Source organism: Blastomyces gilchristii (assembly GCF_000003855.2).
Source record: "Blastomyces gilchristii SLH14081 genomic scaffold supercont1.22, whole genome shotgun sequence".
Classification (NCBI taxonomy): Eukaryota; Fungi; Ascomycota; class Eurotiomycetes; order Onygenales; family Ajellomycetaceae; genus Blastomyces; species Blastomyces gilchristii.
In genome coordinates this window covers 597,812-623,778 of record NW_003101660.1, presented here as the reverse complement: position 1 = coordinate 623,778, position 25,967 = coordinate 597,812, and the positions used below count along the sequence as shown (strand labels likewise).

Sequence of the window (25,967 nt, the reverse complement as noted above, 5' to 3'; positions counted from 1 at the left end):
GCGAAGACCCTTTTGCCTACCCAGAAAATGTTCACCACCTCACCCCACCCCTGGCATCCATCCTCGCTTCAACAAAACTTCGCGGTTTAACTCTTATATAGGTCTGCATTTTCCTTGCACATCCAGGGTTTAAATAAATAAAAGCTATCCAATCTTGTTGGGATTCGCATTTTCTCCGCTTGCCCCCTTTTTATTTGACTTCCTCTCTCCTCACCGCTACTTCTTCTTCCCTTGGAGCCTAACTTCCTACATGTGAAGCGCAGCGATTTCTACTGCAACCAATTGGTGAAGAAAGGAAGGAAAGAAAGAAAGAAAGAAAGAGGAAACATTCTTATTTATAATGGAACTGGAGTTAGGTGTCTGAGGATTAGAAATTTATTTTGGTCTTGACGTCCTCAAAAGGAGAGCTGAGATATATATCCTGCTAAGCTACAGGTAAAACATCACATTTCCGCACCATGCAACAGCTTCTATCAAGACCTGGAGAGCAATTGACATGCAAATTCAACAAGGGAACTGAATTACAAACGGTTTCCAAACATCACATGGACAACAGCCCTCAGGACTCCTGTAATCTGGATACCATATGGCTATGCATTTTCTTTGGCTTATGTGTTGTCTTTCGCATATGCCTACTACTCTATTTCGTCCCTTCTGCCAATGGCGCAATGGGTTTTCTTCCTCATCTGAGCGGAGAATAACTAGAGATATCTGCATTATCTCATGGTCAATAATTCAAGTATAGTCATGGACACTAAGGGTCTGATTTACACACCTTGCTTTGGTGTTCTCCGTTTCTTCACATGAATATTTAATGTGCTTCTTTCCACAGAAGCAGACAACCTCTTCTAGACAAACAGATCAGGAAAAATATCCTGCACCATGTCCTCGCTAATGAGTATATCTATGTCCATACCTCTCGTGCCACTTCTTTCTGTCATGTATGGATGGGTCCTTGGTACTCAACGATGTCAAGTAAAAAGAAATAAGGGACTGTTTTTACGCCCTTGCAAGTCGGAGCATCACATTTGAAAGCCCTTGGACCGAATAGATATCTACCTCCACGATGCCACATATTGGTTTCTCGGTATAGAGGGCAGACACAGTTCTGCCATTTGTCTGGCAAAATAGTACCAATTCTGAAAACGAAGTACGTAATGATTGCACTTTCAAGATATATTTTTTTGGTCTCTATTTATCTATATACTTATTTACCTCTCATATACCCCCCCACCTTTGTCCTACGGGATCTGGTAACGAAAGGGAAGTAAAGAAAAAAGGAGGCTATGAATTAAGTGACGGTAGGAAAATACACATTACCACATCACCACATCACCCCTCTTCCCTCTCAATGCGCCAACAGTGATGCAGCTGCAACCATCATAGCAGCAGCCCAGTTTACACCAAGCAAAGCAAGCAAATTGGCAATACAGACCATTCCAAATATCACAATGGGGGAGCTCTCCCAGGATGATGATGTTCTTTCTATTAGATGATGTTGTTTCTACCCTGGCTGGCTCCGGGCGGGGGGGGGGATTGTCGAGAACTGTTAGATGCTTAATCCCGTTGTATCCAACAGTAGGAAATTGATAGGCTTTGCATAAGAATTGAGGATAGAATTGATCGAATAGGGAGTTAGCTGGGTCAATCACCCGTGTCAGTGTTTAAAGATAGGAAGATGTAATGCTCAATGCTCATGACCTAGACCAAGCGCCAGCGACAGGCCACAGAAACAATTGCTTAACAAATTGGTCCTCACGCCTGAGTAAGGTTTCAATTCTCTCCCCCTCTACAATGTAGCCTCGCCAGTGCCATCTCCACAGGGAAGACCACAACGGGGGGCGGACACTGATTGCAAACAACGTGAAACCGAGGAATATAAAACACTGAACCCCCTGCCCCACCCCACCCCCTCTCACCCTCCCGCTCGCACTCCCGCCCGTCAGATAGATGTCTTACGACATACGGATGCTTATGGCGGGAGCGGAGGGAAGCGGGAAAAAAATCACAAATATGGAAATATCGTGAAGGTGAAGAACAAAGGCTTCATCAAGGCCAGTGCGAACGCGGATATTTATCAATAATGTAGACAGACGAAGACCTAAGTACACACGCCCGCCATTATTATTGATTGATGTTGTCTAATCACATAATTGAACTAGTATTTTATTTGGAATCACTGCTGAGATCTGCGCTCCAGACCGACCCTTTTCCTTCTCTTTTGGCATCTCTTGAGCACCAAAACGGGAAGCAAATCCTCAAGTAGGTTTAAAAGGGGACGACGATGACCTCATCACGGCCTGCCCCTCGCTCGGCTATCCGCTCCGCCCCGCTATTTTCTGCTCGGCGTCTCTCGGGGGCTCTGGTGTGGGGGGTAAATCCGTTCCGTAGGTTCCTAAGGATATTCTCTCTCGCGGCATATGTTTACTTGGTAAGAATGAAATAATTCTATCATTTCTTGCCCTGATTGTCCCCTCCAATACCGTTTACTTTCCATACCAATCAATATCTAGCACCAAGAATGGCAGACAAGGTAACTAACCCCCCTATGATATAAATTCAGAGACAGTAGGGCACGTATGTATGCACTTAAAATGACCGCATATACTGACCACCCCACCACCACCCGGCAGAACGCACTTACCAACCAAAAAGCCAACCCGGAAGGCCAATTCCAACGACCATCCTCCGCCTTCCGCTCCAGCATCTCGCGCTCCCCAACCGCCCCATTCCCCGCCGAACGGGACCGATATGTCCTCTACATAAACACCGGCTGTCCCTGGGCGCACCGCGTCAACATCGTGCGCTCGCTGAAGGGGCTAGAATCTATAATCCAGCTCGTCGTCCTGGACCCACGCTTCACTGCGGACGGCTGGTACTTCTCCGGCGAATACGGCAGCGCAGACGCAGATCCGCTGTACGGCTTCAAGCATCTGAAGGAGTTATACTTCAAAGCCGACCCGCGGTATGAGGGCCGTTTCACGGTTCCGATGCTGTGGGATAAGAAGAAGGAGACGATCGTGAGCAACGAGAGCGGCGAGATTATTCGGTTTCTGTACGAGGAGTTTGACGAGTTGCTGGTTGGCGAGGACGAGGCGCGGCGCGAGGTTAATAGGCCTGGCGGCGGGCTATATCCCGAAAACCTCCGGGGACAGATTGACGAGATGAACGAATGGGTGTACGAGACGGTGAATAACGGGGTGTATAAATGCGGCTTTGCGACGACGCAGGAGGCGTATGATCAGAGTATCTATCCGCTCTTTGCGTCGCTCGACCGCATTGAAGAGCATCTGGGCCAGCCGGGCCATCAGCCGTACTTATTCGGCGAACATATCACCGAGGCGGACATCAGGCTGTATACGACCATTATCCGCTTCGATGTGGCGTATCATGGGATTTTCAAGTGTAATTTGAAAATGATCCGGCATGACTATCCGCGGATTGATCGGTGGTTGAGGACTTTGTATTGGGATGAATCGGAGAAGACGAACGGTGGAGCTTTTAGGAAAACGACGCAGTTTGAGGTGGTGAGTTGACCGTCAGCCTTTTTGCTTCTTTCATTTTTCCCAACAATTTTTGTTTCGTCTTGGAAGGGTCATCCATTTCCATTTCGAAATTGAATCGGGAATGCTAACTGACAAAATTAACCAGTACAAAATAGCATATCTTTCCGCCCTGCAAGTTAAAATGGGCAACCCGGACAAAGTCGTTCCTGCTGGTCCATCCCCCGATATTTTGCCATTGAAATCATCATTATGATAGGTCAAGGCGATCAGGTTTCCAATCTGAGACATAACATCTTAATTCAACTCTCGTTCATGAATATGCATGTGTGGTGGTGGTGTTGGTGGTGTTTGGATTTCACAGCTATATATGTAGAGCATAGTTATAGGTTAATCATGATTTCCTTTCCCAGAAGATTCCTCCTCCATTATGAGCCTTGAATACTCTGTACAGCCAACCCAAACAACCCCTGGGAAATACTCAGACATTTCAGCGGAGTTTTGTCCTGTTACCTGTTGTGCTTGTGCCAATATACTCCGTACATACAGCGTAGATCCCATTGAAGACAATCAGTCGGGGGTTCAGGAAGAACTAAAATAAATAAATAAATAAAGCCACATGGCGAATGCCGCGAACTGACTCCGAAGAAGAAAAATCGACCCGCTTCCTAACTACGCTGCAATTTAAGGCACCCTCCACGAAGCATGGGGTTAAAATGAGATGTTCTGTTCGAAGCTACAAGCGGCTTATGCTGCAAAAGAAGCTCCATAGCATAGCCGCGTGGAAGAGCGGCGGAAAGCCCCATTGCCCCGGTGGAAAAGTGGGTAATTTCGCGCAAGGGGGAGGAAGAGGAAGAGGGAGAGGGAGAGGGAGAGGAAGAGGAAGAGGTGGAGCAACGAGATACCATACCCATCCCCGGACCGTTGACCGTTTCGGCCGCCCACGGCAGTTTCTAAGGTTGATGATGCAAGGCCCTAACGAACAAGGTGAGAGCAGACGAAGGGATAATCCAGCTATTATTTGATAGGAACGGCGACTGCCAGACAACCCCCCCCCCCAACACCCCCACCCCTTCCCTTTCTCTTTCTCTGTGTTTGCCCTGGGAGAAAAAGGGCCGCCGCCTAATTAATCTATTGTCGGCCAGGGGGGGATCTTCAGCTAGCCGCGCATCCCCATGGCCTGCTTGGATGTGAGCCTGTGAGGGTGCCATTCGAATTAGCAGGGAGTCGTATAGCTTTCCCTATTCAGAAAGCGAAAATGGACAGGGTTTTTGGGGAAAGAAAAAAAATAAAAAATAAATAAAGAGGGGCGGGGGGGGGGGGGGGGGTTGTTTTAATCTACAAGGCAACAGAGTAAGTCCGTAGTGATGATGCTTGCATGCTCACTTGCATGAAAGGGGCGGCGGTTGTTGGAAATAGGTGAGTGAGTGACTGGATTTTTCCCTGCGCCTGCGCCTAATAATGTGTCGTGGTGAAAGGGGTAACTTAGTTATGGTTGAGATGGTTCGGAAAATTTTGCTTACTCTTTTGCTCTGCATTTATGTAACTAACTAGTTACCGTTCGCTAGTGGCCTTCTCTCCCGCTAGCCTCGAGGTGTGTTCGTGCCAGTTTCGACGACGGTTACATGTATTATTATTGTATCCGGGTAGTTAGTAGTGTAGGGGAGCCCAACCCAACCCGCAAAGGAAAGCAGACAAGCAGACAAGTAGACAAGTAGACACGGATTACGCTTAACCACTCATGTCGTGGTGCTACTTCTATCCATGGATATGGCAATTTGCTTTCGTTTGCCTGGGCGAAACTTTGCGCATTTGCTTTCACCTACGGAGTACTCTGTACAGAGTACAGAGTACAGGGCGGGTAAAATAAGAATGAATGAATGAATGAATGAATGAATGAATCTGTCGAATGTGATTGCAAAACAGTCCAGATATCTTCACCCCCGTAAGCCACAATCACTAGGCTAACGGGATAACGGAACGGGCATATACGCAGCGCCGCGTACGGTCCCCGGTTTTGACGAGGGCTGATGAGCAGCGACTCGGAGAGCGAAATAGTATTATTATCTTTTTCATGCTGGTTTCAATGGATAAGCTTTGTGCTTATTGCGGGTTTGCCATCAGAGCGTCTCCCTCCGGGGAGCCACAATCGGGAAACGAAAATTCTCATTCCCTGTAAGAAATGTGTACGGAGTAACTATCCTTGAAAGAGAACGGGCCGTTCGTGGAAAGTTGTACGCATCATCATACAAGCGAAACTCGAATTCTTCCTGTATGAAGCAATCCATCCCATTCTCTTTTTGAAACAACTGATTGGCGGATTATATATATTTCCATTCACATCCCGAATGCCCCGGGGGGTATGGTATCAGGCCTTTTCCATTTTGGATTGAATTTTTTTTTTTTTTTTTTTCCGGGAAGAGCGCACTCCCCCCCAAGGTTGCATTATGCAGCTGCTGGTGAGCCAACTGAGATGCTTGTGACTGATGTGACTGATTTCCCTCTCTGCAAATGCAAATGTTGCTCGCCAGCCGTGCGGTTCCAGACAAGGGGCGATGCAACCTTGCGCTGGTTCGGTTTTTTACCCCCAGTTCTGATATTTAGCTCTCGATTCTGATATCTGCAAATCGATTAATTGGGTTGGTCTTGTAAACTCTCCATTCCCTATATTCGTCATAGTAGCCGCGCCAATTTTGAGGGGTTATTACCTAAGACGGGATAAGCCTGTAACGAGGATACAGATGGAACCTATCAACCAGCGGGCGAGCGCAATTCTTCTTCTTCTTCTTCTTCTTCTTCTTCTTCTTCTTCTTTCAAGAAACAACCAATCCCAAAGGAACTTCCCATCGGCCCTGTTTTTCTTGATGTTTCATCAAGTCGGCGGGGGGTTTCTAGTACTACTAGTAGTATGTAAAATTGCCAGGAAGCCTGATATCAATACAACGCATACGATACGTGTACGGGCCGGGAGGGGACGAAAGGGAAAAAGAATATGATCCTATTAGAGTAAGTTGAGAAGAAGTTTCTCCTCTCCTGTAGTTACGGGGGGCAGAGGAATGTATCCTTGACTCCAGAAAGAATGAAGAATGAAGGGAAGTAAGTACCTTTTGAGCAATCCTCATTAATTACTCTATTATTATCGACCTGGCTGGCAGATGAAATGAAACGGCATGATATGATGTCCCCTTTTTTCTTTCTTTTATCTCTTTCTTTCTTCTGGATCCATGCTTCAGCTACCGTCTTGATGAACTATTTCAAGGAATCTATTATCAGAGTTTGTAGTGTCTGAAACGGGGAGTGTCACATATCGTGCCAGAGGCCTTGTGTGATGTGTATTATGGACGATGATTGGACGGCTCGTTCCAACAATAAAAAACATGGTCCAGTGTGATGGTGATTTGTGACATGAATGTGCGCAGTATTGATACCATCAACGACGAGGAGGACGAGGAGGACGAGGAGGAGGAGGAGTGTTGCTTCTTTATCTACAGCAAGATAATGATAAATACAGTCATGTAGAAGAATATATACCGGCGTTTCTACGAGGTATGTTGAACGGGACGGGCTTGCAAGCTCGATATCATTTATTATATCATCATTGTTAGTTAACTACCGGGAGATAGAAACCACAAAAAACCACCCAAAAAAAAAAGAAGAAAAAAGGGGAAAAAATAGCTCGAGCAATTATCATTTGGCAAAGTATCCGAGCGCCAGAGCCAGCGCCGCTCGGGGTCGGGCTGTCAACAGTGTCAAGTTTGACAAACTCATTTTCCATCTCCACGTTTTGCCTCTTCCGGCATAAAGGCACCCACTCCTGGAGTCCTGTGAGGTCTCGACTCGGAAGAACAGCGCAGCGGCCCACTGGACGGCGGATGCGTGGGGAGAGGAGTGGAGGGAGGAGTGGAGGAGGGGGATGGAGGTCCCGCGCCCGCCACGAGACGAGAGCGATGCATCGGAAGGAATCCTGGTCGGATACTATTATATAATGTGATAAATGTCGACGATGGAGCGTTATTGATGTATGTTCATAGGGTGAAGTCAAAAGTCAAAATACCTCTTCAAATGCATCACACACAATAACGTAATAATAGGGGACGAAAAAAAGTTAAAAACCTCTCTAGTTATCCTGCTGTCCTGTTGCTTGACAAGAACTCGCGAGCCAAGTAAAGTGTAGATAACGCCATTATTGGCCAGCAAGCCAGCAAGCCAACAAGCCAGACTTGCATATGATGCAGGATATTCCGCACATTTTGACCAGCCAGGAGTGGATCGTAGCCAAAATACTCTGTAACCTGACGGCGGTCATGGCCTCGCAGCAAAAGCGCGCCAATAAAATGGGTGTACTGCGTAAATTCGCTCTCCTCGAAGCTTTCCAAGCTTACTGCTCTCTGCGATCTTGGTTGCGTATCTCCACCCGAAGCCGGGCACGAGCGAAAGAAAGAGTAGAGCAGAGCCAAGAAGTGCGGATACTGTCTCAGCATGAGCTAAAATAATAGATGGTTAAACTCCAAAATTTCCTCTCCCACACTCTGTTTCTGCGCGGGTTTGCCGTGGGGAGTTTATATATAGTTTGGCCCGGTACTCGGAGAACAAAACCAAGAAGGGGGAAGCTCACATACATACAGATCGATATACATGAACATCCACGAAACCGGTTGTTGCAGCTTGTCAAGCAGCCAGCAGGACGACGGTGAGAGTGTAAATCGTTTTCTTCATCGTGGTTTTGGCTTGTTATTCATTTCGTTAGGCTTGTACGCAGTACTCCGTACAGACCAGACCGTGTTGTTCTCTAGTAGACTGAAGACCCTGTGCCCGCATGGTTCCTTGGGCTAAAGGACTAAGGAGCTCTTAGGGTGGAGAAGAGGACGAAAATTTATTGAAGAGGGCCGTCTGGGCTATTATTATTCGTCGCTCCTTAGTCGTAGCGAGTAGTAGCATTTACGCTGCGCATTTCTTCTGATTCGTTGTGGAGTGGAAGAAGGGACCTCGAGACGAGTAACTAACGAAGAATAACAAGAGGCTTCTTCAACTTGGGGACAAGGACACACTGCACTCACTGCACTAGGATAGTCCAGAATTCAGAAGTAATAATGAACAAATCATTGTTACTGGAGGGTTGTTAATATGGATGAGTTTCCCCTCTCCTCTCCCACCCAACGCTGCTGTTTGTTTTTGGTCCTTCAGTCTGTGTTTTTCACCTAGCAATGATAATTGAACGGATTGCTGGATAGGATGGAGCATTATTGGAGTGATAGTACAAAAAAAAAATTATTTATTTATCAACAAGTTAGCAGTAGGAGGAGCCCAAATGCTTTTTTTTTAATTTATTTAATTCCCCGCTTCCTGAATCTTGGGAGAGTGGCGCTGGTCCTTGGGGGTTCTTGGGGGCTGATGGGAGCCTTCTTTGGGCCTTCTTTTAACTACCAGTCTACCACGGGAGGAGGGGAGGGAGGACGCTCTTAACCGAAGCTTCCCTGTACGCTTGGCGTGTCTCGGGCTGTTGGCTGCCTTTTTGCCCGCGGGCGCCGGGGGGGGAAGGGGGGAATAAAATTGGTAAGTGGTAATATTAGTTAATGATAATGCGCAGTAATATTGACGGAGTTATTTATAATTAAATCATTAGTTATTATTGTTACAATAACAATAATAACAATAATAATTATTATTATTACTATTCTTGTTATTCCCACACCCAACCAGTAAATAGAATTTAGAATAATTATCCCGCGCCCACCAACCTATCATTTTCTCTTATTTTCTCTTCTTCCGGCATAGTCAGCGATTTTCCAGGCATTATTATTTATTGATTTAACCATTCCTTATCTCATCTTATCCTGTCTTATCCTGTCTTGTCCTGTCTTGTCCTGTCCTGTCTGTCGTGTCTGGATCTTCCCGCCGGTTCCCTTTCCCTCACGTGCTGGCGCTGTCTCTGTCCGTCTCTCCACCGCCGCCGCCGCCGCCGCCGCCGTCGTTCGTTCGTTCGTTCGTCGCTCGTCCGCCCGTTTGTCCTCGCCTCCTCAACCTCACTCAACCTCAACCTCAACGTCTGCTCTCGCCTGCTCTCGTCTGTTCTGTTCTGTTCTGTTCTGTTCTGCTCTGTTCTGCTCTGTTCCCCGTCGTCGAGTCGATTCTGTGCTTGTCGGCTACAGAGAAGTTCAAGGGACTCCGGTCTATCACTCAGCCCACCCTCTATCTCTATGCAGATGTCCTTTCTCGCCTTTCTCTGCTGTCCGTGATAATTTGCATCCTCTCAGAGCTGGTCCTGTGTGCTACCTCGGACAAAGTGCACCGGACACTTTTAGTTCTACCTTATCTCCTCTTGCGCCCCTCCCACGCCTCTCTGCCTGTCAGTGTGTAACAGCCGTCCGTCGTTCTTATCCAGCCATTGGCACAAGAGGTAAGCTCCTTCTGACCCAACGCTGTACAGCATCGAAGCCTATCGCTGTGTCGCATTCCCTGCGCGTGCTTCATCCGATACTGCTCTTGTCTCCCTCCCCCAATGACGACGTCCCATCTAAGGGTTTATTTTTGAATTTTAATCATTTATTTCTTCCTCTTGACCTCCAGCTCGTCGATTACGATCCTTTTCTTGCTAACTTCTACTTACTTACTACCTTGGAAGTGGATTTCTGATGCCTTGATGCCTCTCGCCTGAAGAACAAAAAGAGACCCTTTCTTTCACCTACCAGAGCTGCTTTGGTCCAACCCCCGCCTCCGTTTTATTTCTCCCCAGATCTTGGCATTCTGGCAGCTGCCTGGCTCTGCGTTTTCACTTTCTTATCGATATCGATACGTGGGAAACGGCGAATCTTTGCGAATCGTTATCATCCCCGCTTGGAAAACAGCCTGTAGGCTTCGTTCGGGCGCTAACGCACTTGTGCGCTTTTTCTAAACCCTTCTTCGGTTATTTCTCTTCTCCCTCCCCCCCCCTCCCTTTTTTTTTTTTCCCTTCATCTTCTTCTTCGTCCTGCTCTTGCTCGCGAGGCATTCTATCAGACGCCACAATTTCCGCAGCAATGGCGGGGAAAATGAAGCTGTACAAGCTGGTGGTGCTGGGAGACGGAGGTGTAGGCAAGACCGCCCTCACTATCCAGGTTCGTACCCCGTACAAAATCTCTCCCTTTTCCACATTCGAAAGCAGGTGACGCTTTTTGTGTGACAAGGCGCTTGCTTACACTACGATAGCTGTGCCTAAACCATTTCGTTGAGACATACGACCCCACCATTGAAGATTCTTATCGCAAACAAGTTGTTATTGACCAGCAAGCATGCATGCTGGAGGTGCTGGATACTGCGGGACAGGAAGAATACACCGCCTTGAGGGACCAATGGATTAGAGATGGCGAGGGTTTTGTGCTGGTCTACAGTATCACATCGCGCTCTTCGTTCACCCGGATACAAAAGTTCCACCACCAGATTCAGCTGGTCAAGGAGTCAGCAAGCTCTGGATCACCAACAGGTGCCAGCTATCTTGGAGCCCCCATAAACTCCCCACCTCCCGGCATGAAAGTTCCGGTGATGCTAGTGGGGAATAAAAGCGACAAGGCTATCGAACGAGCGGTTTCTTCACAGGAAGGGTCCGCGCTGGCTAAGGAGCTTGGATGCGATTTCGTTGAAGCCTCAGCTAAAAACTGCATCAATGTGGAGAAGGCATTCTATGATGTAGTTCGCCTGCTCAGGCAACAACGGCAACAACAGGGCGTTCGACAACCACTTAATAGAGCGCCTGGTACGCAGCGGGGGGAGAACGGGGTAGACAATCCGGCAAGATTCCAAAACAATCGCCAAAGAGGACATGGGCGGGGCTTAAAATGTCTGATCCTCTGAATTAATAGAAGAGGGGGAAATCAAACACAAAAAGAACCAGATAAAAACCAGATAAAAACCAGGAAGAAAATATTTACAGAAAGAGATGCATGATGGAACTATCAAACAGAAAGAAATGATGCAACATTTCGATCGCTGGGATTTTCTATATTTTCCCGTTTTACGCTATTGCTGGGATTGGTGTGGACCGCGGACGCACCTACTACTTCATATTTCGGCACTGTACGGCTGTCATTAACTCCATGTCTCCTTTTCTACGACTTCTATTTACTGTCTTGCTCAACAACAACACTCCTCCGAACCACCCTACACCGGGCTCTGTTTCGTTTTTACGCCTGCAACGTGGGATGACGCTACCGTGACGCTACCGTGACGCGCACTACTGCATATCGGCCTAGGAAGTACGAACTGTCCCTTCTTCCCTCATCCGCGCCACTTCCCTATATTCTCTATCGACTTCCCCCTGCTTGGTGCTCTCTCGTTGCGTTATTTCTCCTTTTTATTTTATTCGGCGCATTTGACTAAGGGATGGGATGCCCGAATCGGCTCGCTTTCTTTACTTTCCCTTTTACTCTTACTTCTTTGAACTTTGCTGGTTTCTCATCGCTTCGGAACAATGATTACGTGTCCGGCCGGACACCGAACGAAAGTTTATAACAAAAAATCTTCGCGGACATTCGCTGACCAGGGGATTTGTCGCATTTCATGTTTCAGGAACGTCTGCGGGTGTATGTGTCTGTGCGCGTGTGCTTGTGCTTGTGCGAGTGGTTGTATGCTGGGTTTTTATTTTCTGCAGCTAGAGTGTTACCGGCCGGCATTTTAAGGAAGTCTCATGCTCACGTTCACGTTCTTTTTTTTTTTTTTTTTTTTTTCTTCATCGTTTATTTTCGATTCCCTTCCCCCACCACTTCGGTTTCATGTGATGTGAATGTCTTTAGGATTTCCGTACTTTTATTTCTTCCTTTTTTTTATCCTCCTTTTTCCTGCGTTCGAGGAGCTGGGGCAGACGGCTAATTTGATTTCACCAACAGCAAATGATAGAAGATTTTCTTTTCCTTCCTACCATGTCTCCTTGTCTACAACCATATTCCCTTTGCATTTCCTGTTTATTTTGTTTTTCTGTTTCCTTGCCTTCTCTTGTCTGTTTGATTACCAACCGCCAGACAGCAGCCACCAGCCACCATCCTACCAGCCACCCTCCTCGCCCTTTTTTGACTTTCCCTTTTCCCCTTTTCCTCCAATCCCTTCGCACCTTTGTAATGAATCAATTTTATACCTCCTCCGTTTGGTGTTCGAAGGGAAACAAATGCTGCAATTACGAATACGAAAATGCCAAGGGCAGAGGCAGGGGAGGGGGAGGGAGAGGGAGTGCGAGCGAGGTCTAAGCTTAGGGTGAAATTATACCCTACCGCTGAGAACAAGAGAGCCTTTCTGCGTGTCTGCGTGTATTCGAGCGCTGGGAATTTGAAAATAAACATTCCAATTTAGCAAACAATCAAAGTCGAAAAACGAAATCTTATATAAATTAGATACGTTGCTCTCTGGCTTTTCAAATGGCAACAAGAATCTTACGCGACGTCTTTTCTCTCATTGTTTATTTTAACTGAATGCTATTGGTGTGATTTTTTACCCTATCACCACTGGATGCAAGTGTTCGTTTGGCTGGTAAGTGTATAGGATCTATCTCTGTTTGAATCTCTAAATAATGCTAGGTCTGCTTTGCGGGTACAATTTCCCCGAGGTCCCCAAAACTGTAAAACTCCACACCAACCCATCTCCCCCTCCACCTCCACCTCCAGGGACAACACAGTGGGATAGATGCACGATGAGACTGACCTGCGGACAGCGAAAGGACCCTGCTGCCGGCCAGGGCTAATAATTCGCGGCAAGTCCTGCAGGCCTGCCAGTTGCAGTCGACGCCCAACCCCACACCGTAGGCGACTTGACTGCAACAACGACGACCCCATACCGTATCCCCGAGGATCTATATAAATATCTCGAGCTAGATATCGACATGTACATGTACAGACACTAGACTGGGCTGCTATTGAGCAACAGCACGGTCGGTCGCACGAAAGCCAAAAATAGCGAATCCCTGTGCCATCAATACAGACACCCCTCCCTCGCTATTCCGATCCTGAGTCTTCACCTCCTTTCCCCATACATTACATATACATACATACCATCAACCACCGCCATCATAAAACCACCACAAAATAAAACCTCCTGCAATGGCCTCCCATCCCCAAGACAGAACCCAATCCCTCTCCCTCCGCTCCCTCAAGAAATTCTGGTCCCACCACGCCGCCCAACTCCACTGGCACAAGCCCCCCTCTGCCAGCCTGCGCCGAGGCACAAAGACACTCCCCGCCAGCGGCATCAGCCACGAGCACTGGTCCTGGTTCCCCGACGGCGAGATCTCCACCACCTACAACTGCGTCGACAGACATGTACTCAGCGGGCATGGAGACAATGTGGCCATCATCTACGAGTCGCCCGTGACGGGTGTGAAAGGTCGGTATACGTATGCGCAGCTGCTGGACGAGGTCGAGGTGTTGGCTGGCGTGTTGAGGGAGGAGGGGGTTAGGAGGGGGGATGTTGTGTTGATTTATAGTATGTTTTCTGCTCCTGTCCTTAATCGGTTTCACAGCACAATCGATTACTTAGTTTACTTACTCTACCTACCCCGCTGCCGTATGCTTGCTAATCTCCGAAAACCCCTATGAATTAACAGTGCCCATGGTTCCAGCTGCCCTCTTCGCGGCGCTCGCCATAACACGGCTCGGCGCCGTCCACGCCGCCGTCTTTGGCGGATTCGCTGCAACATCGCTAGCCCAGCGCATCGAGGCGTCCAAGCCACGGGCAATCATGACCGCTTCGTGCGGCATCGAGGGAAGCAAAGGCGTTGTGAATTACAGGCCCCTGGTCGAAGGGGCAATAGCCAAGAGCTCATGGAAGCCGCAGAAGGTCATTGTCTGGCAGCGGGACCAGCTGCGGTGGAAACCCATGTTGAAATTGGAGGGCCAACGGAATTGGCAGCGCATTGTGAAGAGTGGGCGGGGGAGGAATATTAGAGCTGCGCCTGTTCCTGTCAAAAGTAATGAGGCATTGTATATTATTTATACTAGTGGTATGTTTCTCCCTTTCCCCCCACTGCTATATTTGAAGGAGATGGTCGATTCTGATAATATAATTTGATAGGGACAACTGGTCTCCCGAAAGGCGTCATCCGGGAAGCGGGCGGCCACGCTGTTGGCCTTAACCTTTCTATAAAATACCTCTTCGACATCAAGGGCCCGGGAGACGTCATGTTCTGCGCCTCAGATATCGGCTGGGTAGTCGGGCACTCATACATTCTCTACGCCCCACTTCTCGCCGGCGCAACTACAGTACTCTACGAGGGCAAGCCCGTCGGCACACCTGACGCAGGCAGCTTCTGGCGCATAATAGAAGAACACAGGGTAAACGCCTTCTTCACCGCGCCCACCGCCCTCCGCGCAATCCGTAAAGAAGACCCAGAGGGCCGTTATTTCGAACTGGTCGGGAAACGCGGCGGCTTGAAGCACCTGCGCGGCCTGTTCCTTGCCGGCGAACGGAGCGAACCCACCCTCATCCGCGCCTATCAGAATCTGCTCGACAAGTACGCCGCCCCCGGCGCAATGGTGATTGATAACTGGTGGTCGTCGGAGTCCGGTTCGCCAATGACCGGGCTCGCGCTGCGCAGTGCCATCGGTCTAGATCAGGGCAGCAGGGAGGAGACGCATAAGCCGTTCCCCGTCAAAGCCGGGTCGGCCGGCAAGCCGATGCCGGGCTTCGATGTGCGCATCGTCGATGACGAAGGGGATGAGGTGCCGAATGGCACGATGGGGAATATCGTGTTGGCGATGCCATTGGCGCCGACTGCGTTTACGACGCTGTTTAATGATGACGAGCGGTTTTATAAGGGGTATTTGAAGCGGTTTGCGGGGCGGTGGGTGGATACGGGGGATACGGGGATGGTGGATGATGAGGGGTATGTGCATGTGATGGCGAGGAGTGATGATATTATTAACGTTGCAGCGCATCGGTTTAGTACTGGTTCGTATACCCTTTTTTCTTTTTATTTTTCTTTTACCCATGATTTCCGTTTCTTCGCTTTGTCTATGTATTGAAACCTTTCTTTTTTTAATTCTTCGATGCTAACAATTATGAACAGGTGCAATCGAACAAGCCATCCTCTCCCACCCAGACATCGCAGAAGCAAGCGTCGTCGGCATCCCTGACCCTGTAAAGGGCCATCTCCCCTTCGCCTTTGTCCAACTCCGCAAAACCTCCGCCTCCTCAAATTCAAACTCAAACTCACCAATCCCGGCCACCCCACCACCCGCCCTCTTCACGTCCGTCAACAACCTCGTCCGCGGCCAGATCGGCGCCATCGCGTCGCTAGGCGGCATGATCCAGAGCGGCGGGGAGGGCAAGGGGATGATTCCGAAGACGCGGAGCGGGAAGACGCTGCGGCGGGTGCTGAGGGAGCTTGTGGAGAATGCGGTTGAGAAGGGGGATTTTGAGCGGGCGGTTAATGTGCCTGCGACGGTGGAGGATGTGGAGGTTATAGAGGTGGCGAGGGGGAGGGTTCGGGAGTATTTTGTGGAGAGGGAGAAGAGGGAGATGGAGAAGAAGGAGAGGGTGGGGTGGGCGAAGTTGTGAAGTGCTTTTAATGTAGTAAGATATATGTATGGTAGGGTGGGGGACGGATGGGTTGGTTTTTACTTCATTTGATTAGCTTTGTTTGTTCTATTTGTCTTTCTCACATTTTGGCGTAAAAACCAAACTAGAGGAGCATCATAAGGTAGATTCATCTCTCTACCCCCCTTCACTCACTCTTTGAAAAAAAAAAAAAAAAAAAAAAAAAAGCTAGATACAGATCAAATCATATACCTAAATCCCTTCTGCAAAACCCTCGCCTCCTCAAGCCCCACCCCCTCCGCCTCCGCCGTCCGCCTCAACTGAGCAATCTCCCTCTCCCCAAGCGGCACATCCACCGCCTCCAGCCTCTCCAGCTGCTGATTCTGCCTGGTCAAATACCAGCGCAGCAGCAGCGCCATCGCCGCCGCCAGCACCTGCAGCGCAATGCACACGCCCAGCGCGAGGCGGAAGTACGGCTCGTCCTGATCGCGGTACGTGTACGGCGTCCATATGCTAGCCGAGTTGCCGACGGAGTTGATGAAGGCGTAGGCGGCGGCGCGCTTGGCGGGCGGGCGTGGGATGGCGGATGCGATCCACGAGTAGCAGGTGCCGTTCATAGCGAAGACGAACATCATCAGGAAGAAGGAGAGGTAGCGCGGGCCGAAGGCGGCGTTGTCGGTTGTCATGAAGATTATGAAGCCGATGATGGTGATGGGGATCGGGTAGGTGAAGAACCAGAAGCGGTTGCCGAGGCGGTCGGAGAGGTGCGAGTGGGCGAGGCTGTAGGCGACAATGAAGATGTAGGGGGGTGCGACGAGGAGGAGGGAGATGGTGTCGTCGTAGCCTAGCGTTCGGGTCAGGGTGGGGAAGTAGTTTTGGAAGCCCGAGGCGCCGGTGATGGACATGTAGGCTATGGCGAGCATGTATGTTTTGGGGTCTGCGAAGGCGAGTTTTAGCCCGGTGAGCTGGCTCATGCCGCGCCCGCCGATGTCGACGTCGGCCTCTGAGGCTTCGATGGCGAGGCGGCGGTTGGCGACGTGTTTGAGTTCCGGCGCGAGGATTTTCCAGGTATCTGGGAAGTCTGGGAGGATGAAGCAGATGATAATACCGATGAAGCAGGTTATGGCTCCCTCGATAATGTAGAGCCATTTCCAGGGGGCGAGGCCGCGGGCACCGTTCAGTCCCTTGAGGATACCTGCGGCGATGAGGTTGCCGAAAGCGCCGGAGATGAGGGAGCCGGAGTAGAAGATGGACATGCGCAGGGCGAGTTCTTTTCTTGTGTACCATTTTGAGAGGTAGAAGAGGACGCCGGCGAAGAAGGGGGCTTCTGTTTTTATTCAGTTGCCTTGGCATTGGAAACTCCCTTTTTCTTTTTTAATGCAGAAAATGGAATAGAGGAAACACACCAACTAAACCAAGAAGAAACCGGCAAGCGACAATCTGGCCGTAGTTCGTGACCAGAGCAGTCAGGGCCGAGACAAGGCCCCATGTGGTGGTGAAGAAACCCAGGTACAGCGATGGGCGGCCAACATAGTTTAGCAGCAAGTTGGAGGGAACCTGCATGAGGATATATGCCACAAAAAGAATGGAGAGACCAGTCTGGTACTGGGATGGGGTGAGTTTGAGATCGGCTTCCAGGCCTTGGAGACGGGCTGCCGCATAGTTGTTGCTAAAATTCTCAAGTTAGCTTTGAAAAAGTGGGATAGATATGCTCATGGTATATATAAATAGATAGAAGAAAAGAGAAAATACAAACCGATCGATATAGTTCATCAGATACACGATGATGACAATGGGCATAATCAGCGTATCAATCTTGCGTCGCAGCTTCTTCTCCAGCACCAGTTCTTCGGGGGTGAGCTGGGTGAAGCGATCAACTTCTTCCCCGCGATCTCGACCGGGCGAGATAGCGACATCCTCCTCGTCATGTTCGTGGTCCTTTTTTACGGAGTCGGCTGTTCCTGAACCCATTGTTGAAGCTTTCGTCTTTGTTGTCTCTTCCTTCTGCCCCCTTATTTCCACCACCCTTGTAAAGAGGTATGGGATATTATTATATGAAAGGTCGGAGGATAGGATTAGTAGAGAGGAAGAGAGTACTCGGGAATATCACAGAAAGAGGAGAGGAGAAAGAAGCAGTTAAAAGAAAGCTACCCTGGCCTGGCCTGAGCTGAGATGAGCGGGGAAGAGTAGACAAAAGACACCTACTCTATACACCCACAGTGTGCGGCCCGAAGCTACGGGGGAAATGCCTCATTTATCTACACCTTGGAGGTCCATCATATCACTACCCCATTATTGCTCAGCACAGTCACCAGTAGTAGTTAGTGACCGTGGCCCCCGACTACAGATTGCGGGGAGAGTACTCCGTAGAGGCACAAACAAATAAAAGAAGAGAGAAACAGCCGAGAAACCAGGCATGGCCGCCGATCAGCAGAAGATATGCGGGGGGAAGCTATCAAAGGACGACGGAAGTACCTCGCCCCTTTGCAAATAAAACTTCCTCCCTTCATACTCGGCGGCAGCGAAGGAGCGAAGCAAAAGAATGGGGACCGCAGCAGCAGCGCGGGGGAACGGAGGGAACAGGATAGCAGCATCTGATGAAATAGCCATTGATTAATAACAAACAGATGGCTTATTATTCTCTCCTCCTTTCTGGTGAAAAAGGTAGCAGCAGAAGCAGCCAGCCAGCAAGTAAGCAGCAGCTATTCTCATTCGGCCGGGATGTCCGCGCTGTAGCTTCTTTCAGCTCGCAGGACGAAGGAAGACATGGGATGTTGCCAATAATCAACCACTGCCGAACCGTCTACCCTACCCTACCGTGCGGTGGGTGTGCGGTGTGGGGGGGTGTGCAAAGCAAACCAGCTCGCTGTAGGAGTAACCTACCCCCGTCCGCTTCTTAAGCACTCGTGTTACGGGGAACAGTTTTGAGCGAGTTTCGTGTCGGCGTCTTTGCCATCATTATGATTGTCATCCCCGAATGCGGTAATTAAATAGCCAGGTAGTGTTCAAACTGATGAACATTTAGGCTAAATAACGCGTCCCCCCCTCCACCCTCCCCCGCAAAAGATCAATCCAAGCCGGCTTGCTTCCCTGCGGTGGCTTGAAGCTTTTATCCCTATAGCACGTCCTGCTATTCGTGGAGTCCGCTGGCAAAGCTTGTCTTGATCTTCAACCCCAACCCCTCCCCCGGACTTTGGTCCGTAGACTGCGGCTTGATGCCGTGAGGTTTGTTCGGCTTCGGCTGCGAATGCTTGAATTGGCTGGGGGAAGAAGAGGAGCTGAGCTGTATGACACGAAATATCTGGTTATCTCTCTGATCGTATCTCCTCGGGGTCATTTTTAGTTGTGGCGATGGCGATTATGGTGTGTTGGATGATGTTGGTGGGTGTTTGATGACAAGTCGAGCCTGAAAAGTTGGATGGGAAGGTTTTGTCCGCACGCAGATATCTATTTTCTAGCAGCTCCTAGTAGACGAGAACTATACGGTGGGTTATAAGAGTGGGTTGAAGCAATATCCTGTTTCTGGCATTAAGTTAAAATGAAATAGAATCTTGGTTAATTGGGTTTTAAACAGTTCCAATTCGTATGGTGATGCGTGGTGCCATCCAAACAATCATAGAAACACCGCACAGTAGATATAGAGATGAAGAGAGAATTCTATGAGCAAAAGGAAGGGTTTCCTAGATACCCGAGTACCTTCAAACATACTATGTAGACATAATTGGAAAATAGGAAATACTCGGGAGCAAAGAAAGGTCTAAATGGTGTGATGTCAGACTTATTTCAAGCCAAAGACAATCCAACGAGTGACTGGTTTAAATTCCTTCAAAATTTAATTACAAGATATGTATATGAAAGAAATTTAACAAGAAAATGTGCTACTGTACGCGAATATACATATATATGTAAAGTGATATTCTGAGACAATTGACATTTTAACAGACCAGGGAAAAGAAATTAAAAACGAAACAAATTCTCTCTATCTCTCACCTCATCAGCTAATTAAATAGACAAGATATCCAACTCTTCTCTTCTTCTTCTCCCTTCACAACCGCCACCTCTCTCTCTCATCACCAAAGAAAAGCACAAATTAAAATTACTCCAAAAATTCAACAAAAAAATACATCGAAGCACAACTAACTACCCGCCGTCACACTTACATCCGCTTACAGAAGGTAAGCAGCGAATGCAAGGAGAGCGACAAGACCAGCACCGGCGTTGATAACGCCGCGGGAGGCACCGCTGGGGTAAGAGGGGATTGGGCCGCCAGTTGGGAACACGCCGGATGGGCTGGGGTAGCCTTTAGTTGGGTACTCGACTGGTGGGACTGGGACGGAGGTCATGTAGCCGCCAGTTGGGAAGGGGGGAGTGCTGGGACCGGGGGTTGGGTATGGGCTGAGACTTTAATGTTAGTTACGTGGTCTCTTTCTTTTTCTTTCCTGCTCCTCAGGGGCAGGCGGAAAAGTAGAAAATAATAACGTACCAGTCAACGCACTCGGTGACAGTGGAGCTGTAGATTGGCTTGACGATGGTGATGGGACCGGTCATGGTCAAGGTGGTGGCCTGGAGAATGAATGTTAGTCAGGTTCCATGCAATTTGAAGCTCGATTGCGATGAAAGGGGGGCAGTGAGAAAATGTAGCTAGGCTGAATATCAGGGACGGAATTATTTACCTCGGTGACAGTATAGGTATGAGTGCCATAGGTGATGGTGGTTGGAGACGGGCAGAAGGTGATGTACTTGGTCACGACCTCAGTCTCGGTTGGGTATTCGCCAGTCGGGTAGGCCTCACTCTCGGTGGGATATCCAGATGGGGTCTCCTCAGGGGGATGGACTGGATATGCGGACGAGGGTTCAGCAGGCGGGGTGGGATACACGGTGACGGTGGGACGCACGGTGACGGTGGGAGGGGCTCCGGTTGGGTATGGGCTCTCGTCATCCTCGCATTCAGTCTCAGTTGGCTCAGGCTCCTGTGGGTACGCAGAGGAATGATATCCAGAGGGAGCTTCGGTAGGTTCCTGAGGAGAAGCGGAGGAAGGATATCCAGAGGGAGCTTCAGTAGGCTCCTGAGAAGCGGAGGAAGGATATCCAGGAGTCTCAGTTGGTTCCTCAGGGTAAGCGGACGAAGGAGTTGGGTATCCAGAGGGAGTCTCAGAGGGTTCCTCAGGATAAACAGATGAAGGAGATCCAGTTGGATAAGGAGTCACAGTTGGGTATGGGGTCTCCGAAGGCTCCTCTGGATAAGCCGAGGATGGGGACGCGGTTGGGCAAGCAGTCTCATCGTCATCGCACTCGCTCTCGGTGGGATACGGGGTCTCCGAAGGCTCCTCAGGGTAAACAGATGAAGGAGATCCAGTTGGATAAGGAGTCACAGTTGGGTATGGGGTCTCCGAAGGCTCATCTGGATAAGCCGAGGATGGGGACGCGGTTGGGCAAGCAGTCTCATCATCATCGCACTCGCTCTCGGTGGGATACGGGGTCTCCGAAGGCTCCTCAGGGTGGACAGAGGAAGGAGATCCAGTTGGATAAGGAGTCACAGTTGGGTATGGGGTCTCCGAAGGCTCCTCTGGATAAGCCGAGGATGGGGACGCGGTTGGGCAAGCAGTCTCATCATCATCGCACTCGCTCTCGGTGGGATACGGGGTCTCCGAAGGCTCCTCAGGGTGGACAGAGGAAGGAGATCCAGTTGGATAAGGAGTCACAGTTGGGTATGGGGTCTCCGAAGGCTCCTCTGGATAAGCCGAGGATGGGGACGCGGTTGGGCAAGCAGTCTCATCATCATCGCACTCGCTCTCGGTGGGATACGGGGTCTCCTCAGGCTCCTCAGGGTGGACAGAGGAAGGAGATCCAGTTGGATATGGGGTCTCCTCAGGCTCCTCTGGATAAGCAGAGGTTGGCTCCGCAGTTGGATAAGGGGTCTCATCGTCCTCGCACTCGCTCTCGGTTGGATATGGGGTCTCCTCAGGCTCCTCAGGGTAAACAGAGGAAGGAGATCCAGTTGGATATGGGGTCTCCTCAGGCTCCTCTGGATAAGCAGAGGATGGGGACGCGGTTGGGCAAGGAGTCTCATCATCATCATCGCACTCGCTCTCGGTGGGATACGGGGTCTCCTCAGGCTCCTCTGGGTAAGCAGAGGAGGGAGTTGGATAAGGAGCGGGAGTCTTTGAGGGCTCCTCTGGATAAGCGGAGGAAGGATATCCAGTTGGGTATCCAGGGGGGGTCACCGAGGGTTCTTCCGGATAGGCAGAAGACGAGGGAGAAACAGAATATTCAGGAGGATTAACTGGATATCGGTTATAGTAGTCTCCAGGTGGCTGCGGGACAGCGGCCGCCGCGCTGGCGATAAAGACCGCCCCAGAGGCGATGGATGCGAAACGCATTGTGTGTATTTCTACCTCGTAGAGAGAAAGGAGAGAAGAAAGGGCTGATGCAGCGCCAAATGAAGATAGTGAACAAGTAAAAAATTAATTATATATCTCTGTTTGAAGGGAACTGGGGGGGTCGTTAAGAAGGAATTGAAGGTAGCACCGGAAACGAGAGGCAAAAACGAATGGACTCGGTTCACAAACCGGATGAAGAGAGCGTGGGACGGTGCAAGGAGGGAGAAGAAAAAGAAGAGATGTAAAAAAAGAGAAGAAGAAGAGAAGAAGAAGAAGAGGGAGGAGAGAAAAAGAAGGACAGGAACCGGGTACAAGCAGGAGAGGGCGCTGTATTTGATGCGGTATTGACCGGTATTGATGGTTAGGCTGGAGGCTAGTTTTAGTGCTCGTTCTAGGGGCAGGATCCACAAAAGGGGGAACGGAGTGTTCTGTCACACATCGTACCAGCCGTATCAGTCGTTATCAGCCGTCCTGGTCGAAGAATATAATTAATTTCTGTGCCACTGTCGCCAGGCGGGCGCATCCGCTGTCTCAGTCCAGCTATCCACCTATATCCACCCCGGGACCGGCTACCCTTCCATCAGGCTGGCCCCGGTACTGCAGCGTATTATAAAATTTACCAATCTCCCCACTAAAGCGACTAAAGGCGAGCTAGCTTCTATATGTCATAATCTAATTGCAGCGGGCAAGATGAGATTCGTTCGACGCACGCAGGCCAATCCCTGCTAGGCGTGGCGCTACTTCCAAGCTTCGACCGCTCTGTACGCAGCGTATGTTACATGTGGCTGCAACCGAAGCACTCGGAAGGACGTCAAATTGGGGCTGGGCAAATTCCAGCCGCTGGAGAGCAGCAGTGAGTGTTCGCAGCTGCGTCAGACTCCGCGAAATCAAGGTGTTCCCAACTTCCCACGGAAGGGAATTTATCTCGGATATTTTGTCTGTGGCCCTTGCAGTTGCTGGCTAGTTGTACGACCCACGATTGACAACTGTAGATTAGTTAAAATAGCCGTTAGTCTTCCCACTCCCAGTTGGCAGTGACGTGGACATCAGAACTGAGAGTCAAATAATTCCCACTCTGTCCGGATTATGATGATTTTTGGGCCCCAGAGTTGTGAACCGCCGCAAATCAAGGGAACTGGGGCCATCAGCGGATGGGGTCGGGAGGAACCCAACTTTCTCTCCCTCTCCATCGCATCATTCATCTAACCATCCCATCCTTCTTTTTGAATAACTATTCGATTTCCTGGAAGAATAGTTATCTGTCTGAGGTCATAGTTGACATCATCCAGCACAGGTAACTGACTTCTCGTGGATAGCCCGGATGTTAAAACTTGAAATATCCTTCTTTCAAAAAACCTCAATTGAGAATCCAGAACTCATCTGGGAATCACTTCGTGGGTCCTTCATCATCGGTCATACTACTCCGTATAGATAGTCGAAATCAGAACTCCAAAAACTATCTTGCTCAAAGCATATACGAAGAACAGCCATCCCCATGGTGGCATGAGAACCTTGTGATTCTGACCGTGTTCTGCGGCCCTGTTCCTGCATATTATTATGCAAGCCCATTAGTTAGTTAGCTAATTAGAAATACTCTTCTGCGCACAGCATGGGCGGTCCGTCCTGTCCATGGTGTAACTTACCGAAGCTCGGCCAGATTCCCTCCAGCTCCCTCACTACTACTGGCTGCTTGCTACGAGGAATAATAATGCGTCAAGGGCGGTCCCACCCCTGGTGGCTCGTTTGAACACGAAATAATAATAGTGCCCCTGAAAAATTACAGCTAAGCGGAAATCTATGGAGGACTCTTGCTTGTTCTGGATTCCCTCGGCCTCGTTCTTGTTGTCTGTTTCAATTTTGGCGCCTTTTGGTGGTATTATTGAACAATGGAGGCTGAGTGGGTGGAGTTCTCATGTCGCCGGCGTCAGTCCGGTCGATATGACCAAGGAATAATAATAAAAGAGTCCCCGCCAGGGAAAACAACAATAATGGTCCAACGAGTTTGTTTGGGGGAAGATAAAATAGATCAACAAAAATCATCATAATGATTAATGAGGCCAAGGGACGTCAGAACCTTATCGCCTTCATCTTCATCATGTATGTCAATTTGTTCTCTTGTCGCTTTTTTTTAATCTGACGTCGTATTTATATATTAACTACCACCCAATCAATCTCGTCTCGCCACCGATGCCACGTGTCACGTGCATCGTTCTGCTTGCTCCTGACATTTTCAACAGCATCATATCATCATCATTGTTACGGATACGGAGAATTGTGGAAGAACAACACGTTCTGCGTACCTCGTGTCTATCCTATCGTCCGCGATCTAAAGGGGCAAAAAAGGGAAAAGCCGAGGTTGCGATCATTGCTGTCTTCCTATTATTATTATTTTCTTCCATACGGCTCCATCGTTGCGAGAATCATTTCAGATGACTCTGTATTATTATTTACAAGGGGAACTGGCTCACTGCTACGGAGTACATAGTTATGGTAGTTATATTTTTTAGCCGCAACCTCCTAGACCTCTTTTTCTTCTCTACCTGGATAATACATAGTCATCAGGAAGGAATCTTGCACGTTGTTGCGCAGGAACGGCAGGGTAAATCATAAATACTAATCATGGGAAGATACGAGGCACTCCAGTTCTAAGATCAGGGTAACATTATTAAGAGCACACTATAGTTAACAGTCCCTCAACAACTAATAAGGCTGTGTAACTAACTACCGTACCTGCATTAATATTATTGCATCCATGTCTGTCTGCCTCAGCCCGCCTCCCTGCCCTCCCCTCCCCTCCCTTCCGGGCGAAGAGAATCAGTCAATCAGTCCATCGCGAAGTTCGGGGGTTGCATTTACCTACAGAGTATTAGTGCGCATGCGATTTTCCTCTAAGCGGTATTTTTAGAAGTTTCTGTTTTCAGCCCAGTGCTTTTTCGAGGTCTTGCGTGCGTGCGGGCATCGAGGTTATCATTATTATTACTCTGTATATATTCGACGGATGCCCGGTGAAATGGGCAGAAGAAATGATAGGCAGGCAAAGCAATAATGAAAAAGCAAACAACAAGAAGCAGAAGATATCTATGCAAAGAAAGTTTTTTTTTTTTTTTTTTAAAAAAAAAAAAAAAAAAAAAAAAAAAAAAAAAAAAGGATAAAAGAAGATATTTAGATACCGGGGGCGGAGAAACACCGAGGCTCAAATACGATGTCAGTGAGAAGATAGTTTGTTTAGTTACCTTTTCAAAGCGGTTAAGTTACATACTACGTAGCTTCTTTATCAAGACCACGTTCATTTCCCCAGAAATCCGGATGCCACCCCAGACATCAAAAGCCATAAAAAGGCCCTACCCGTGGGACCATCTGGCGAGGCACACTTTTAAGACGAACCATACATCTCGGTTCGGAGTACGAGCTGTCAAAAACTAATTTTAGCTTCTTTCGAAAAAAAAAAAAATCGTGTTTTTTGTCTCTCTCTTCTCCGCGCAGGCCCCGGGGCGCCGGGGGCAGGAGCAGGCAAGCAAGCCACCACTATATAAGGATGGGTGCTGGGTGCGGCTGGCAACGAACCAGTCGTCGTCTTATGGTCTTTTTGGCC

General features: G+C 49.1%; 6 protein-coding genes across 10 annotated transcripts; 4 read left to right on the top strand and 2 right to left on the bottom strand.

Annotated features, from left to right (window-relative positions):
- The first annotated feature begins 1,793 nt into the window (after positions 1-1,793).
- BDBG_08201 (glutathione S-transferase) lies at positions 1,794-4,204 on the top strand. Of its 3 annotated transcripts, none has more exons than XM_031723454.1 (4): positions 1,794-2,105; positions 2,163-2,533; positions 2,634-3,527; positions 3,652-4,191. In XM_031723454.1, the coding sequence occupies exons 2-4, from the start codon at positions 2,522-2,524 to the stop codon at positions 3,757-3,759; spliced, it is 1,014 nt and encodes a 337-aa protein (XP_031580621.1). In that variant the 5' UTR covers positions 1,794-2,105; positions 2,163-2,521; the 3' UTR covers positions 3,760-4,191. The 3 variants fall into 3 exon arrangements, with proteins under 3 accessions (XP_031580621.1, XP_031580622.1, XP_002621578.1); XM_031723453.1 differs by having other exon boundaries at positions 1,843-2,105; positions 2,163-2,431; positions 2,564-3,527; positions 3,652-4,144; XM_002621532.2 differs by having other exon boundaries at positions 1,971-2,085; positions 2,201-2,533; positions 3,652-4,204.
- A 3,171-nt stretch (positions 4,205-7,375) lies between these two features.
- Positions 7,376-7,489, top strand: BDBG_17722 (uncharacterized protein; the record flags this gene model as incomplete). The annotated part of the gene is made up of 1 exon (XM_031725376.1): positions 7,376-7,489. The coding sequence occupies one exon, from the start codon at positions 7,376-7,378 to the stop codon at positions 7,487-7,489; it is 114 nt and encodes a 37-aa protein (XP_031580620.1).
- A 1,640-nt stretch (positions 7,490-9,129) lies between these two features.
- BDBG_08199 (Ras family, other) lies at positions 9,130-12,191 on the top strand. The gene is made up of 3 exons (XM_002621530.2): positions 9,130-9,900; positions 10,126-10,597; positions 10,689-12,191. The coding sequence occupies exons 2-3, from the start codon at positions 10,520-10,522 to the stop codon at positions 11,328-11,330; spliced, it is 720 nt and encodes a 239-aa protein (XP_002621576.1). The 5' UTR covers positions 9,130-9,900; positions 10,126-10,519; the 3' UTR covers positions 11,331-12,191.
- A 786-nt stretch (positions 12,192-12,977) lies between these two features.
- On the top strand, positions 12,978-17,800 carry BDBG_08198. 2 transcript variants are annotated; one of them, XM_002621529.2, is made up of 4 exons: positions 12,978-13,943; positions 14,065-14,460; positions 14,532-15,407; positions 15,526-17,800. In XM_002621529.2, exons 1-4 carry the CDS (start codon positions 13,562-13,564, stop codon positions 16,014-16,016), a joined length of 2,145 nt encoding a protein of 714 aa, XP_002621575.1. In that variant the 5' UTR covers positions 12,978-13,561; the 3' UTR covers positions 16,017-17,800. The 2 variants fall into 2 exon arrangements, with proteins under 2 accessions (XP_002621575.1, XP_031580619.1); XM_031723452.1 differs by having other exon boundaries at positions 14,080-14,460; positions 15,526-17,794.
- BDBG_08197 (MFS transporter) lies at positions 16,235-17,966 on the bottom strand (the record flags this gene model as incomplete). Its single annotated transcript, XM_002621528.1, has 3 exons — positions 16,235-17,322; positions 17,402-17,664; positions 17,752-17,966. The coding sequence occupies 3 exons, from the start codon at positions 17,964-17,966 to the stop codon at positions 16,235-16,237; spliced, it is 1,566 nt and encodes a 521-aa protein (XP_002621574.1).
- A 1,582-nt stretch (positions 17,967-19,548) lies between these two features.
- Positions 19,549-24,503, bottom strand: BDBG_08196. Of its 2 annotated transcripts, none has more exons than XM_031723451.1 (4): positions 24,019-24,503; positions 20,669-23,920; positions 20,479-20,558; positions 19,549-20,390 (listed from the first exon to the last, which is right to left on the bottom strand). In XM_031723451.1, the coding sequence occupies exons 2-4, from the start codon at positions 22,373-22,375 to the stop codon at positions 20,162-20,164; spliced, it is 2,016 nt and encodes a 671-aa protein (XP_031580618.1). In that variant the 5' UTR covers positions 22,376-23,920; positions 24,019-24,503; the 3' UTR covers positions 19,549-20,161. The 2 variants fall into 2 exon arrangements, with proteins under 2 accessions (XP_031580618.1, XP_002621573.1); XM_002621527.2 differs by having other exon boundaries at positions 19,751-20,390; positions 20,669-23,906.
- Between the last annotated feature and the right edge of the window lie 1,464 nt (positions 24,504-25,967).